The sequence below is a fragment of the Rhinolophus hipposideros genome (genome assembly GCF_964194185.1).
Source record: "Rhinolophus hipposideros genome assembly, chromosome: 20".
Classification (NCBI taxonomy): Eukaryota; Metazoa; Chordata; class Mammalia; order Chiroptera; family Rhinolophidae; genus Rhinolophus; species Rhinolophus hipposideros.
This window is the reverse complement of record NC_138066.1, coordinates 12,112,563-12,127,228: the sequence shown is the minus strand read 5'-3', so window position 1 is coordinate 12,127,228 and position 14,666 is coordinate 12,112,563. Positions and strand designations below refer to the sequence as shown.

The 14,666-nt window shown below is 53.6% G+C and overlaps 1 protein-coding gene across 3 annotated transcripts in view; it reads right to left on the bottom strand.

Moving 5' to 3' along the window:
* Positions 1-1,757: 1,757 nt before the first annotated feature.
* Positions 1,758-14,666, bottom strand: part of WSCD1 (WSC domain containing 1) — a 43,705-nt gene continuing 30,796 nt past the window's right edge. For all 3 annotated transcript variants that reach the window (XM_081027408.1, XM_081027406.1, XM_081027407.1), the window contains exons 6-9: positions 8,612-8,771; positions 7,478-7,642; positions 4,287-4,487; positions 1,758-2,861 (exon numbers count right to left, since the gene is read on the bottom strand). In XM_081027408.1, the coding sequence (XP_080883534.1) occupies positions 2,509-2,861; positions 4,287-4,487; positions 7,478-7,642; positions 8,612-8,771 (879 nt within the window). In that variant the 3' untranslated portion in view covers positions 1,758-2,508. The remainder of the gene's footprint in view (positions 2,862-4,286; positions 4,488-7,477; positions 7,643-8,611; positions 8,772-14,666) is intronic.

Genomic DNA, 14,666 nt, shown 5'->3' with positions numbered 1-14,666 from the left:
CTTCCATCATCTCCATGGGTTGGTGTTGCTGTCTCCGTTGAGACCCTAGGTTTGCTCTGGAATGCAGGTGTCCCCTGGCCCCCTTCCAAGGCAGTGTGGAAACTCCTCGTGGGTCTCAACTATTCCTACCACTCAGGAGACACAGCTTCATTGGAGGCCTTCACAGACTTGACCTTGGAGCCACGCTGAGCCAATGCACGTTTATAAAGACCCTGGTGTTTCCAGCTCTGAGCTGAGCCAGGTGAAGCTTTGGGAGGGTCTAGAACAGTGTGGGTTTGGGGGAACCTCAGGAAGGAGTTGGAGGCCACCAGGAATGCAGCTGCTCAAGCCCACTTATCGGCAAAACTGAACGCTGGGAAGTCTTCCTTCTGAGGAAGGGCAGTTCCACTGGGACCTCTAGCCCTGCCTGCCCTCACTGGGGGTGGCTCTCAGCTCACCATTGCCGGCCAGGGAACAGAGGTCAGGGCATCCCTATAGCCAGATTTCCCAAACCCTTCACCCGTTTTCTCCTTGCGATGGAGCTTGGATCAGACTAAGGGGACATCAGACAAAGGGGCCCAACTGGGATTACCCCAGGCCTGGATCTCAGGGGTTACCTGAGGTCAGGCCCACCCATCTTCCTCCCCCTTACAAAGCTTCGTGTGCAACTGAGGTCTCCATAACTCTCCCTATGTCTTGGCCGCCCTAGGCCATGATCTCTGGTCCATTCCCAATTCCAGACCTGAGCCCCCAGGTCTCCATATGACACGCAGCAAAGGGTGAACCAGGAAGGTAATTAACATCAGCGCCTCTGCCCCTCCCAGGCTGGGCACTGAGTTGATGTAAGGACAGAGTCCTTTTCTGTGTCCCCACCTTTGTCCTCACCCACCCACTCCCTTCCTTCTGCTACACAGACCGGAAGAGAGACACACACACGCTCCACACTCCATTCACCTGTTTTGTCAAACACACCAGGGTTTTCCAAGCCTCTGAGCCTTTGCACATGCTGTTCCCCTTGGCTTCACTATCCTTTCCCTCTGCTTTGCTGGGATATTCCTACAGATTCCTCAAGACCAGGTAAAAGTCAGAAGGCCCAGGCACACGGGCTCACCACTGTGGGCCTGCACAGCACACATACTCCTGTTTCTGGGTTTCTCGCTCCTATCTGTGACCACCCCTTGGCTGGCTTCACTAGCGCTGGGTGGGGGAAGGGGGCCTTCCGTATATAGGACTTCTTCTTCTGGAGGCCACACACAGCAGGAGCCAGCAGTTGTGAGTGCCCTGCCCTTTTTGTTCAGGAAACAGATAACCAGTGGGACATACGACAGCTCCGCAGAAATAGAGACAGAGGGTATGAAGAAGAGGCCCAGTGACAGGAAGTGGTGGGGTGAACAACAGAGAGGGCTCGGCCACAGCCACCTGGGGTCAGGCAGAAGCTGCAGCCATTGCCACTGGTCCAAGGGAGGAGTTGAGGGGCCATGTAGCTGCCCTTCCTCGTGACCCGAGGGTGGGACCCCATGGAGAGCAGGAGCTTGTCAAGGTACGTAGGACAACCAGTTGCAGCGATCCCCAAGACCTGTCCTTCCTGCGTTTCCCAACGTCCCCCACAAAGCCCCTCCTGCTGACATAGGGGACCCTTGGGTCTAGGACTCCCTGTGGCCCAGCTCCCTCCCTGTCCCACTATGCCCTTGCCCTCACACCCTGTTTCTGAGGCATGGCATGAATGCCCAGCTTTCCCAGGGACAGTTGGAGGAAGCAGCCAGGCAAGGAGGCTCTACTCCAAAAAGCATTCATGTTAGAAGGGGTGCCAGGGGGTGAATAGAACTTTCAGTGGGTCCTGAGGTTGGTGTGTTTTAGGGGCGCTCCACTCTGCCCACAGTGCGGCCAGCCCATCCTCAAAGAAGGTGAGGCAGGGCTGCAGAGCTCATGGCGCCCAGTGGTCACACCACACACATTTATGGGATGTCAGACAGACGGTCGGGCCGCATGGCCCACCGCGACAGTGCAGAACCCACCTCCATGCCCAGAGCAGGAAGGCCTGCCCAGCCAGTATCCTGCAGTCAAGGGCCCTGGCCAGCAAGTCCATGGCTGGGGCTGGAAACAGGGAACCTGGGCCCTCTGAGAGCCCTGGTGCATATGTGTGTCTGTGTGTGTGAGACAGACAGATAGACCCACGGACAGTCTCTGGGAACGCATAACCTGGGATCTGTGTGTGAGGGCGTTTGCAAGTCTGAGTGTCCAGCACACCCTGCGTGGTGGCTTAGGCGTGGAGCGGCGTGTCTAAGTGTCTGGCTAGGAGTGTGCGTCCATTTGTGTCTGTCCTGTGACATCATGTCTGCCTGGGTGGGCTAAGTAAGGGCTTGTGTCAGGTCTCCCTGCACGTGTGGGAGGCAGCACCTGGGCAGGCTTCCCTGCTGGCAGCTCCGAAAGCCTTGTGTCCCAGGGAGGCTGCCACCCTGTGTCCCAGCAGATGCTACCCCGGGGGTGGGGGGCAGGCTCGCGGTGGGGCTGGCAGAGCAGCCGGGCCTATCATCTGGGCACGTACTCCCTGGGCAGCCCCGCCCAGTTGTGGTCGCGCAGGGCCTTGTCCACCGTCCTGATGTAACCATTGATCAAGTCCTTCATCTCCGGGGTGAAGGGCTCGGGGTCGTGAGGGCGCCCGCCACGCCGCCGGAAGCTGCCCTCCTTGTTGTTCTCCACGCAGAGCAGCCGCTCCTCGCTCACCGACACGTTGAGAAAGGCCACCATCTCCCGCAGCGTGGGCACCAGGCTGTGCCGCAGCTCCTCGTAGTGCACGACCAGCAGCCGCTTGCCGTACTTGAGCCAGTCCAGGACGTGCGAGGACCACCACGATGAGTAGCTGTTGACGAAGTCCGGCCACTCTGTGAGGCGAGAGAAGGGGCGCCCTGTCAGCGCCCGGCCTGGCAGGGCTGCTGGCCCTTCTGGATGCCTGGGAAGCGGCCAGGATTTCCCATTGCCCACTGCCCAGGGCCAATCTGCCCAATCCCCCACGGAGGAAGACCCTCTTGGTGACCTCGTGTGACTATCAGGCCAGGTACTGAAGAGTCCTAAGCCAGCCAGAGATGTGAGCTTGAGTCTACCTGCCCCCAGCCGTGACCTTGCAAACACACCAACTTAAGACAAATGGGGACTGCGTGTACCAAGAACTGCTCCTCTCTCGTGTGCTGTGAATTCTTCGACCTTAGGTAGGGACAGCACCTGGCTAGGGAGAGCTGGGGCTGGGCCGCAAGGCATCATACAATGGTATTAAAGACAGGTGGGAAACTGAGGCAGGACATCTGTCAAGATGACCCTCATCCACCTTGATACTGTCCCTGGCAACTATGCATATCTGCTGTGAGTGACGGGCGCTGAACAGTGTGTGGGGGCAGCCGCTGGGTCTCCCGGTGAGAGGAAGACGCTGTGCAGGCCCGACTCCTGTCCCGGGCCCTCTGGGAAAGCTAAGTGAGTGTGGTGCCTGATCCATGCTCACTGTCTGGTGAGTGTGATGCCAGTTTAATTTGTGGCACAGCTGGGCAGTGGGGCATACAACGAAGGCATGGACGAGGCAGCTGAAAACGTCTGCAGATGACCTGCTCCATGAGATTTCTTTTCTAGCAAATTAAGAAATCAGGGGTTTTCTTGGGGGAGGGGAAGGGAGCGTGCAAATGTCAAGAATCATTCCAACAAAACCAGTTTCCATAACAGGGCTATGAATCCACCTCAATGCTTTGGGCAGCATATGCTTTCTCTTGTCCTCACCACGACCCTCTGAGATAGGGACCACCTTGCTTTTCAGATAAGAAAACCGAGGCTCAGAATACAAGGCGTGCCGTTTGCCTGGGGTTGCTGGGCTGGGAAGAGGCCGAGGAGGGGTCAGAGCTCAGCTGGCCTGCATCCTATAGGGCAGTCAGCAAGGGGGACAGGGATGGCTGGGAGTGGGGAGGCTGGTCTCGTGGAGGATGATGGGGAAAGGGGAGGACAGGGTCAGCCTCAGCTGATCGCAGGAGACAGGAGCACAGCCTGCCTGGCTTACAGCCTCACATCTCATCAGGCCACCCACCCTTCTGGACAGTTTTATTTCCGATGGCTTCATTTTATATCATTCACCACCCTGACTTGTATCTCTGTAATTCATTTCCCAAAGGCTAGACTATGCTTGTCTTGAGGGGAGAGACCGTGATCCCTCTCCCTGGGCCCCTGATACTCTGCCCAGTGCCTGGCACACAGTAGGACTTCAGTAAGTACGTGTCAGCAGACCGAGTCCATGGATCATGTTGCTCCCTGCCTGCTGACCCCTTCTGTACCTTTGCTCTTCCAGTTGCGGTCAGCCGCATAGCCCAGGTGCCCAGCACACTTCCTGTTGAATTCGGCCACCAGGGACCTGTATGGGTTCCGGATGAGCAGAATGGCCGAGTCAAACATCTCAATCTCCCTCCTGCCACTCTCATGGGTCTTCACACAGATGGTGCGCCGGCTCCGCCAGTGGTCCTTCTCACCCTTAAACCCTGCCCGGGAGAAAGGAGAGGGCCGCTTTGGAAGAAGGCATAGTGGAGCCCCCACTGCCATGGCCGCAGACGGATCTGAGCGCTAACCTGCATCCCTGGGGAAAGCTGACAACAGGGGCATCAGAGAGGCCTGTGGATGGCATAGCAGGGGGCACTGGGAGGGCCTATGGATGGTCGACAGAAGCGGCCTCCAAACGAGTGACCCTACCCAAGAGAAAGTGAGAGCAGGAGGTGTCTGAGAGTAGGGAAAGATGGCGTCTACACAAAAGAAAGGAGACAAGCCACCTCCTGCAGAACCCCAGGAGTAAGGAGGCAAAGGCCCTGATCTCACCCCGTCTCTAGACAGGGAAGATGCATACATTGGGGCATTTTCTTGGCAATTTCACCCAAACATCATAAATATCCCTGTGAGTCAACTACAGCTATCGGCATAGCTAGATGAAGTGACTGAGGCTCAGAGTGGGTGTGTGACTTGCCCAAGATCACACAGCACCATGGCAACAGAGTCCGGGCTCTCTCCACATGGCGGTGTGTGTCCCTATGAGGACACAGTGGAGGCAGGATCTCCATCATCAGGCTCAAGGGTGTAAGCAGCTGTTGCCCCTCCCTCTGAATTTATGCCTTGGTCCTATAACAGGGCCCCAGCCTTACACCTATGGGGATTCTCCACCTGGGGCCCTAGAACGGGTCTGGCCAAAGTCTTATCCACCATGTTGGAGCCAAGCCCTGCGAAACCCAGGGACCAGTTTCTATGAACAGAGCCTTGCTCCCATTGCCCAACCTTTCCAGGCGGGGGCCCTGCCTTCTTCCTGGGCCTCTTGGGCCACATTGGGGGCTACAGTCCGAATGACTTCTGGCTGAGGCCGCCAGATTCTACCAATCCAAACACAGTCACATGTTTATCGACAATGATGATTGTGTGCTCATTCTGGGCTGGACTTTTTATGTCAGGGTTCCAGAACTCAGAGCCTGTCTTTGTGCTTCTAGTCTAGTAGGGACATAGCCCAAGTATACTACAGAGCATAGGAACTCACGGGAACAAAGAGTAGGGGGGACTGGTTAGAGGGTGTAGTAGGATATCACAGAACGCTTCCTGGAAAGATGTCCCCTGAACCTAATGTCCTACAGGCCCATGCCAGCCAACTCTGGGGACATGCTCCATTAATGTGCGTGAGCTTATCTTGGGCTCTTCAAAACATAAACGAGGCCCCTCACCCCTCTTTCATGAATGGCTGGGAAGCACTGGTATCTACAAAAGCCTGGAAATTGGCACGTCTTCTTTGAATCTGGACGTCTGGGTTCATTTACTGAAACTCAACACGTTTCAAACTCATCTCTGCCATGGCCAAACACCGAAACGCTTTGCTTTGATTCAGTCTGTCAAATAGCTGGGCGTTTCCAGGAAAGGAGGAGTCAAACCATGGCATGAGGAAACGTGAGATCCAATCTTTGACACCCTGAAACGCAGGGCGACTTTCATACCGCCTCAGCCTATTTCACCAGCAGCCACTTTTCTGTATAACTTCGGCCACATTCACCCATGACAGGTTTGGCATATTGGCATTGGAGCTGCATTGCGAATTTCACACCTGCGTGTCTCATTGCTCTGTAAGTGCACTGAGGCCAGTGGTTACATCTAACTAGTCCTGTAAGGCTCAAAGATGCACTGGGATCGCTAAAGCCATTTTGAGGCAGTGTCAATCCAACCGTCATAGATGGCTATTTGAGCCATTGGGCCACTTAGCCACTTGTAGCCCAAAAAGGCCAGCTGTGTGATAAGGTAAAGGACTTCTAGATGACCAACGGAGGTAAATGGAGCCTGAGCACAGTGGTGGTTTCTCAGGGGACTAGGCCAGAGTGGGCGGGACCATGTGCTTCCTCTGGCCACTTTACCTGTAGGTGCCTACAATGCTCCAGACTCTCAAGGACAATGGGGCTGGGTTATATGGACAATCCTGGCCTTTTCCCAACCAGACCAACATGGCTGTGGGTGATTCCAGAACTGCCAACCTCTGAAATTTTCCATTTTCTCTAGGATGTTACTGATAGTATCTTCTTTTCCTAAACCAAACTCTAGTTAAGAAACCCAGAGAAACTGCTGTACCACTTGACAACAGAGAAATATACCGGGGGTGCCAAAAAAATATATACAAGTGGCCACTTTGGTCAACGTTGCTCAAGCAGTAGTTTCCCGTAATCAGAAGTGTCTGGACGCTGATGGCAAGCACTTTGAGCACCTCTTGCAATTGCATAAGTCAAATGTGACTTCCGTTCATCTTTTGCTATCGGTATATATATAGTATTACAATTTTAATAGTTTTTTTCCTTTCTTAAAATGCATATACATTTTTTTGGCACTCTCTGTATTTCACCAAATTTAGATCCCACTTGACTTGTCTGAGGTTCTTAGTTCCTAAACATTGCACAGGCTCGAGCCATTTAAGTTCATTTACTTGGCATAGTGAGGTCTCTTATTTCTACAAGGGTGAAATTTAAAAAAAATCACAAAACTCTTGAAGATTTTTGGATCTATTTCTTTAAAAATTGCACTTTGATAAGCGACCCCTTGCTTAAAGAAAAAAAAAAGGAATGAGTAGATCACTTAATTATCAGTCTCACTTAATTGATGAGTCAGTCTCACTTAATTATCGCGGGTTCTGAAAATTAAGAAAAATTCAAGAACAGTTTCTAGAGAGGGAATCCAAGCTCCTAAGCTTTCCCTTTGAATCCAGCACAAACCTCACAAATTCTCACTCCAAGTGTGGCCCTAGGGCTGGCTGCTCAGCATCAACGAGGAGCTTGTTAGAAATGGCAATTCCTAATCCCCACCTCAGAGCAAATGAATCAGACTCTCAGGGGGTTTAGCCCAGGAATCTGTTGAATTTAACAAGCCCTCTGGGAGATTCAAGTGTGAGAGGCTGCTCCATTGCTCCGAGGAAAGTCTGGCCATGGGAGGTGCCTCCCCCACTCTCCACGCAGCCTTCACTTACCTTTGTTGTACAGAGTTCCGTCAAAGTAGTAGCTCCCTGTATAGAAGCCGGTGGCGTGCTCAATGAGGTGTCGCGCCCAGGTGTTCCCGGCTCCTGGGAAGCTCGACAAAGCCACAAACACTTTGGATTTGGTGGGCAGGAACCTCCTGTCTGTGCACCGAGTGTCTGCAAGTCCAGAAGTAGTCTCAGGGTCACTCACCCTCACTGTGACTCAGACTCACCGCTGTACCCCTTAGGCAGGAACTATTGATCCAAGACTCCCACTTAACAGAAGGGCAAACTGAGGCCCTAAAAGGGGAAGGGGCTTACCACCTGCACTTTGGCCGCGCAGCTCTGTGGTTGGTCAGAGAAAGCCCCGATGACAACGAGGTCCCAAAGACCCATGCCAAGAGTAGGGTGCGAATCGGCACCCTGCCAACCCGCAGCCCCCACTTTGTTTCCATGGCCACAGCCAAACCCCACTTCCAGCACAGCATAGGTAACTCCAGATTCTGCAGAGAAGGTGGCGGGGTGGGGGTGGGGGGTCGTGGCTGGGACAACCAATGCCACACACCAGGTACAGCCAACAACCAACCAGGGCTGGACTAATTCCAGGCCAGTAACCTCTGCCTCCTCTTCCTTCCCCCTAGGGCGACAAGGAGCACAAGGAATCATCAGGTGAAAACCCCAAAGTTCCTGGGCTGTGCTGGGTCACGGTAGGTGCTCCGTAAAGGTGCTCATTGAGGAAGATCCTTACTGGGCGCAGGTCCTGGCCTGGCTTGGGGAGGCCCCTGTGGCCACTGAGCTCAGATGCCACCACCTCGTAATTGCTCTCTCTCTGTGCCCTGCCTCTCTGCTCTTCCTTTCCTCCTCAAACCACCTTCATCTCCAGAGAGACTCAGATAAAGGTGAGGTGCTCTTCACAGCGAGCCCTGCATCCTATGGTCAGTGTCCAGGATGGCCGAGGCCTCCGCCTTCCCATTATCCCAAGATGGGACCAGCCACCACAATGCCAGGGTTTTTACACAGATGACCTTCCCACCGGGGCCAGCCATGGCTGGCATCTCCAAAGCCCCAGAGCAAAAGCCACAACAAGTGGCAGGCACAGGGAGGAGGGGCCTGCACACTCTGTCCAGCTCTGGGCCGGGGGCTCACCTTGCATGGGCGTCTGGTAGACCTTGCAGTACTCTGCCAGCCTCTGTGCCTCAGGGTCCTGGCCACACAGCGAGCTGTCCACAGCATCCTGCAGGCTGAACTGGGGGGTGGGGTAAGCACAGTAGCACTCCCAGCCCCTGAGGACGGCCAAGGGGAACTCCTGCCAGGCAAGGAAAGAGAAGCACCTGAGGTGAATGCAAGGGCCCCGCCTCCAGCAGCTTAGGTGCTGGGATGAGCACGAGAATGTGCTGCATCTGCAGGGAGGCATGCCCATCCATCCTTCCCGTGTCGGGTTCTGTGCCCAACCCGAGGAGACAAAGCTCAGTGAGACGTGACTGCTGCCCTCCAGTAGCTCACAGCTGGCTGGTGACAAGTCAACAGTCACAGCACAGTGAGAGCAGTGCTATGACAGGCGAGCCAAGGGTGGAAGGCCGGGAGCGGGGTCTGGAACTGAGCTTTCCAGACGTCTAGGAGGTTATTAAGAGAGCTGGGGTGGGAACAGGCCGTCCAGACAGTGGCAGCTGCAGAAGCAAACGTGCGCATGGGTCAGAAAGGCACAGAGAGCCCACCCAGGGCAGTTTGGGGCTCCATGTGTCAGACTGCGAGTCCCAAGTGACGTCTGGGATTCACACTGGCCCTCCCTGGAAAGAGATCCAACCCAAGCCGTATGTTCGAAGTCCACTGCAGGATGGAGTTCAGTGCCAAGGACAGAGTCCCACACAATCATGTCTACAAGATGGGAGGTAGATGAGAACAGACATCCATCCACCATGGTACCCTGCCCCATGGGGGCTTCCTGAGAATGCAGGGACCTTGCGAGGGACCGCTCCTGGCTCTCTCTTACACGGTTTCTTTTTCCCCCTGGGGAGGCTGCACCAGATGATGGACATAGCTGGGGCACTGGTATCTGGAAGGCCTGGCTGGGAATTCCAGGTCGCAGACCGGGTAACCTTGGGCATCGTGCAGAACCTCTCTGAATGTCACCAACAAAGGTAATAAGATCCACCTGGTATGCTTTTTACAAGAATTAGATGAGAAGGACCCTAACCGCCCAGTGCTGGGCCCAGCGCATGGTAGGGGCTCTCACAGAGGAGTGGGCCATCCTGGGCCGCCTTACCCTCTGGGCATCAGCCACACCGGCTTAAGAATTCCTCCACACACCTCTCGCACACCTACGGTGTACCTGACACCGGATAGGACACGTGGCCCCACTTCATCTCTGGCCCTCCCTGTATCCAGCACACAGGAGAGATGAGCCTCCTGGAGGATGGAGAGAGGAGACGAGTATAGGAGTGTGTGCAGGAGGGAGGCCGTGGGTGGAGAAAACTCCTCACTGCCAAGGGAAAACACTGCACAAACCTCTTTATTCTTTGCCCACATTGAAATCTCACAAATAAATAAATAAATAAATAAATAAATAAATAAATATCACAAAAGAAAAAAATCAATGGCATTTTCTGAGTGTGGCTTGGCAAAGAGAGAATCTCTGGAAAGACAACAGAGGTGGTGTCCCGGTCAAGGGAGGGCGATGCAGAGGCTGGGGGAGGGGGAGACTTAGGAGGGCGGGGAGGAGATGCTGCTGGAAGCTGCCCCCAGGTAGGGCTGTTCTTGTAAGCACAGGCTGGATTGTCTCCTCGATGCCCGGCAGCCCCCAGGAAAGCCTCCCTGCCTACCCCGTCCTTCTTCAAGGCGGAGGGACAGCTTTGTCTCTGCCAGGCCTTTACCAGGGTTCAGGCCCACGTCTCTCTCACAGAGCTGAGCTGGCACGTGGGGACAGGAGGGAGGATGCTTGCACTACTCACACAGTACACACACCTACACACACACACACACACACACACACACACAATGTTGCTGCACTCTGCTTCTAGAGCTCAGAGCTCCCTTTTGCATTGGAAAACCTTAAATATTCTAAGGGGCATAAGCAAGTCGCTTCTCCTTTTGGAACCTTAGTTTTTCCATCTGTAAAATGGACACATTCTATGAGCCAGCCTGCCTGGAACAGTCAGAGGATCTCGCTTCCCTGCAGCCCTCTCACTAGCTTCCCCTGGTCCAGCCTGAGGGCAGTGTCACTAGGACATCCATCCCCATGCCTTCCGTGGGAGAGGTTGGAGATGGGGATGGAGGATGCGGATGGGCAGGCACTCTGGGTGTCCACGGACTTTGTCAGAGCGACCATGGAGGAAGCACCATGTAGTAGGTAAAGCACTAGGTTTATGATCCCAAAGACCTGGACTCAAGTCGCAGCGTCGTATTTCAATATCTGTGTGACCTTGGGGAAGTAACTGCCCTCTCCGAGCCTCAATTTTCTCATCTGTAACATGGGAGTAATAATATCCACCCCGCAGAGTGTTGGGAGAATAAAGGGAGGCTAACGCATAAGACGGACCAAGCCAGTGCCTAGCACATAGTAGGTGCTCCCCTATTCTTAATTGCATTAGAGGTGGGCCCCAGATCACCCTCTTGAAACTCAGAGTACCCAGAGTTTGTTTCCTAAGATTCCTTGCTTTGGCTTCCCCTCCGAGGCCCCAAACGCTCAGGATCAAACAAAGATCAGAAGACCCCCAGTTAGCACTTGTGGTCCTTGAGTCTTGATCCTACACATTAAGAAAATAACCGCTTTGAAGACTCAGTGGCCACAATAGGGCTCTGATCCTGGAACCAGCCCCACCCCCCCCCCCGCACCCCCCAGCCGCGGCTGCTCCCAATGTCAGCTGCAGTGCCCAGCCAGCACTAATAGCCAGGGCCACCGTCACAGCGCAGAGCCGAGGCGACTGGACATGGGAGCGAGAAGACAAAGGCTGACAAACACCATCAGTTTGTCTGGCTGGACTCCACCCACCTGGGGCCCCCAGGCCATTTCACAACAGAGGGCAAAATCTGTGTCCTGCCCGTCAATCAGAACACCACTGGCTTTCTGGAAGCAAGCTCTGCCGATGTGAGGCAGTGAAAAGCCATCTCAGGGATCGCAACCTCCGGCCTTTCCCGTCACCATCCATCCTTTCCCACAGAGCCCTCATCCCACCTCATCCCACATCCACACCGTCATCACAACGAGCATTGGCAACAAGCAGCCTGGGCACCCAGGGTGGCCACAGGGAGAGCCCGTGGCATTCTATCTGTTCATACAGGCTGTCATGGACTGAACTGTATCCTCCAAATTTCATATGCTGAAATCCTTAACCCCTGTACCCCAGCACGTGACTGCATTTGGAGACAGGGTCTTTAAAGAGATAATTAAGTTAAGAGGGGGCCATTCGGGTGGACCCCAATCTAATCTGATTGGTGTCGTTATTAGAAGAGGGGACTAGAACACAAACACGCACAAACAGGCAATCACGTGCAGACTGAGGGGGAAGGTGGCCATATTCAAGACAAAGAGACAGACCTCAGAAGAAACCAAACCTGTCAACACCTTGAACTTGGACTTCTGGCCTCCAGAACTGTAAGAAAACTAATTTCTGTTAAGCGCCCTCAGCAGTCTGTAGTACTTGGTCACAGCAGCCGTCGTAAACTAATACCCCAGCTTTCTTACTGGTCCTTGGCTGGTGCAGTCACATATCCACCTCAGGGCCTTTGCACTCTCGGTGCCTGGAATGTTCTTCCCCCAGACACCTGCAAGGCTTTTCCCCTCCCTTTCTTCAAGTCACCTTCTCCGTGAGTCCTTCTCTGGCTACCCCATTTCAAGGAGTAACACCCTTGCCACCGTCACTGATACACCTTGTTCCCATGTCGTGCTCTCTAATTTTGTTTCACTGAGGTGTAACTTACCGTGATGAAATGCTCTGGTCCTAAGTGTACCGTTCAGTCAGTCTTGATGAATGCAAATCAAGACACACAGCATTTCCCTCACACCAGCGTTTCCTCCATCCCTTCCTAGCAGCCCTTCCTCCCTCAAAGCAACTGCTATTCTGATTTCTATCACCACAGATTCGTGTGTCTATTCTAGAATGTCCTGTAAATAGAATCATCCACTGCCTATTTTTGTGTGTCTGCTTTCTTTCATTCAGAAACAAATTCGCTAAATCCACCCATGTTTCATCTGTCACTGGACTGTTCCTTTTTATTGCTGAGTATGATTCCATGTGTGGATGTACCAATTTATTGATTCATCCACTTGATGGACACCTGGGCTGTTTCCGGTTTTTACCTATAACGAAGAAAGCTGCTATGAACATTCTTATACAAGATTTTCAGTTGATAAATATTTTCATTTCTCATGGGTAAATACCTAAGCTCCTGCTTTATTTTTCTCCATATAACTTGTCACCATTCAGCATACGACCTGTTTTATCTCCTGACGTGTTTATGGTCTCCATCTACGAGAATGTAAGTGGGGATTTCTGTGTATCTGGTGAGCTGTGTTGCACTCTCTAGAAAACTGTGGATACTTAATGAATGTTTGATGGACAAACCAATGAATAAATGAATGAACGACTGAATGAATGCCCTCTGCAGATCCCAACTCCCCCCCGAGTTGTTGGTAATGGACTAGAGCATGAGTCTTCTGTTGGTCATTTTCACCCTGGGCATGAGGGAGGAGAAGAAAGCTGCTGCATCTGAGCAAAACCTCCCCAATATCAGGGACCCCAGGGGGTTCTGCTGTCCTGGGATTCCTGTTCAGAGAAGATTTCACCAACGTGGTGGCTCTGCTCAAGGAAGCTGGCTCTGTCTCCCTCCCCGGCTGTGGCAGTGCCGCTGATTCAATGCCCCATGGTCAGTCCTACATTCCAGGGCTGGGGACCGGCTGCCCCTACCAGCGACCCAAACCTTTTTGCTTCTCTGAGTGGATTAAACCATCAAGTTTCCGGGTGTTTGCAGAGCGACAGGAGAGCTGCAGACAATAATGTAGTTTTATTTACAACATAACCGCTTCAGCAACATGACTGGATTCTGAAAACACAGAACAACTTTCAGCCCCTTGGGGATTTCTAGGACATGATTTCCATAAAAATTAAATATTGATGAATCTTATCTCTCTGGCAACTTCCCTGCTCCCCCTCCCCCACCCGAAGCTTCAGTGAGAGAGAAAGAAAGAAGAGAAAATGATTAGAAAAAGCAAGGCAGGAAAAAGAAGCAAGAACACAGATGTGGGATTATTTCAATCAAGTAAATGCGGGGTCAAAGAGGGAGCCGGCACAGCCTCTCGGAGGGCAGGGTCCTGACACGTACTCTCCAGCCTGAGTCCGGGAGGGGCTCAGGCTGGGCTGGGGCTAGGCCCACAGTGTGAGTGGGCATCCAGCCTGCAGCCAGGCTGCGATACAGCCAGGGCAGCGCTCTCCAGGTGGCGGGGACCCACATGCAAAGGCTTGGTCACGGCCAACGGGCCAAGGAGTGGGCATTCCACCAGGCCAGGGGCAAGGCCCCAAGAAGAACCCCTTCGACCAACTGGCCCATCTGGGTCTCTTCTCCTCCACCTTCATTCCTCGTTGAGCACTTTTCTCAGGGTCTCCAGGCTTACACAGAGTTGTAGAAATTTCAGAGATCAGAACTTCAGGTTTCAGAAGGGGAAACTGAGGCTCGGAGGCAGGCAGCGAGCAGCCCGTGACCTCAGCGCTTCAGGGTGAGTGGGAACAGAAGCCAGCCTCCTAGGGCTGTGCCACACCCCACGCTCAACTCCTTGGAGGCAAACACGTGAACGTGATGGAGTGTTGATGAAACCTACAAACTAGCAAGGGGGTCGTGTTGACCAGTCTTTACCTTCAGGGTCATTCCCATCACTCCAGACAGAGGCAGATCTGACATTTAAGGCACAAAAAGGAATGGAAACGCCCACAAAGGTGAGTACGGGGAGGCTTTCGGGGAAATGTCAGGTTAAATGAAAATACATCTGCCCACCCTGTGACTGACTGCCTGTTTCCTCCGACCTGGTGGCCCTGGGGTCTGACTGCAGAGTGGGGGGCTGTGTGGTTTGGGGAGGCAGCTACGAGGAGGCGGAACCAGACAGGCTTCGCAGTGTCAACAAGCTACTGAGCATCTTTGAGCCTTGGTTTCATCACCTGTACAAGGAGCACAGCTTAATGATTATAGGCTTTGGGGTCAGCAGGTGTGAGAT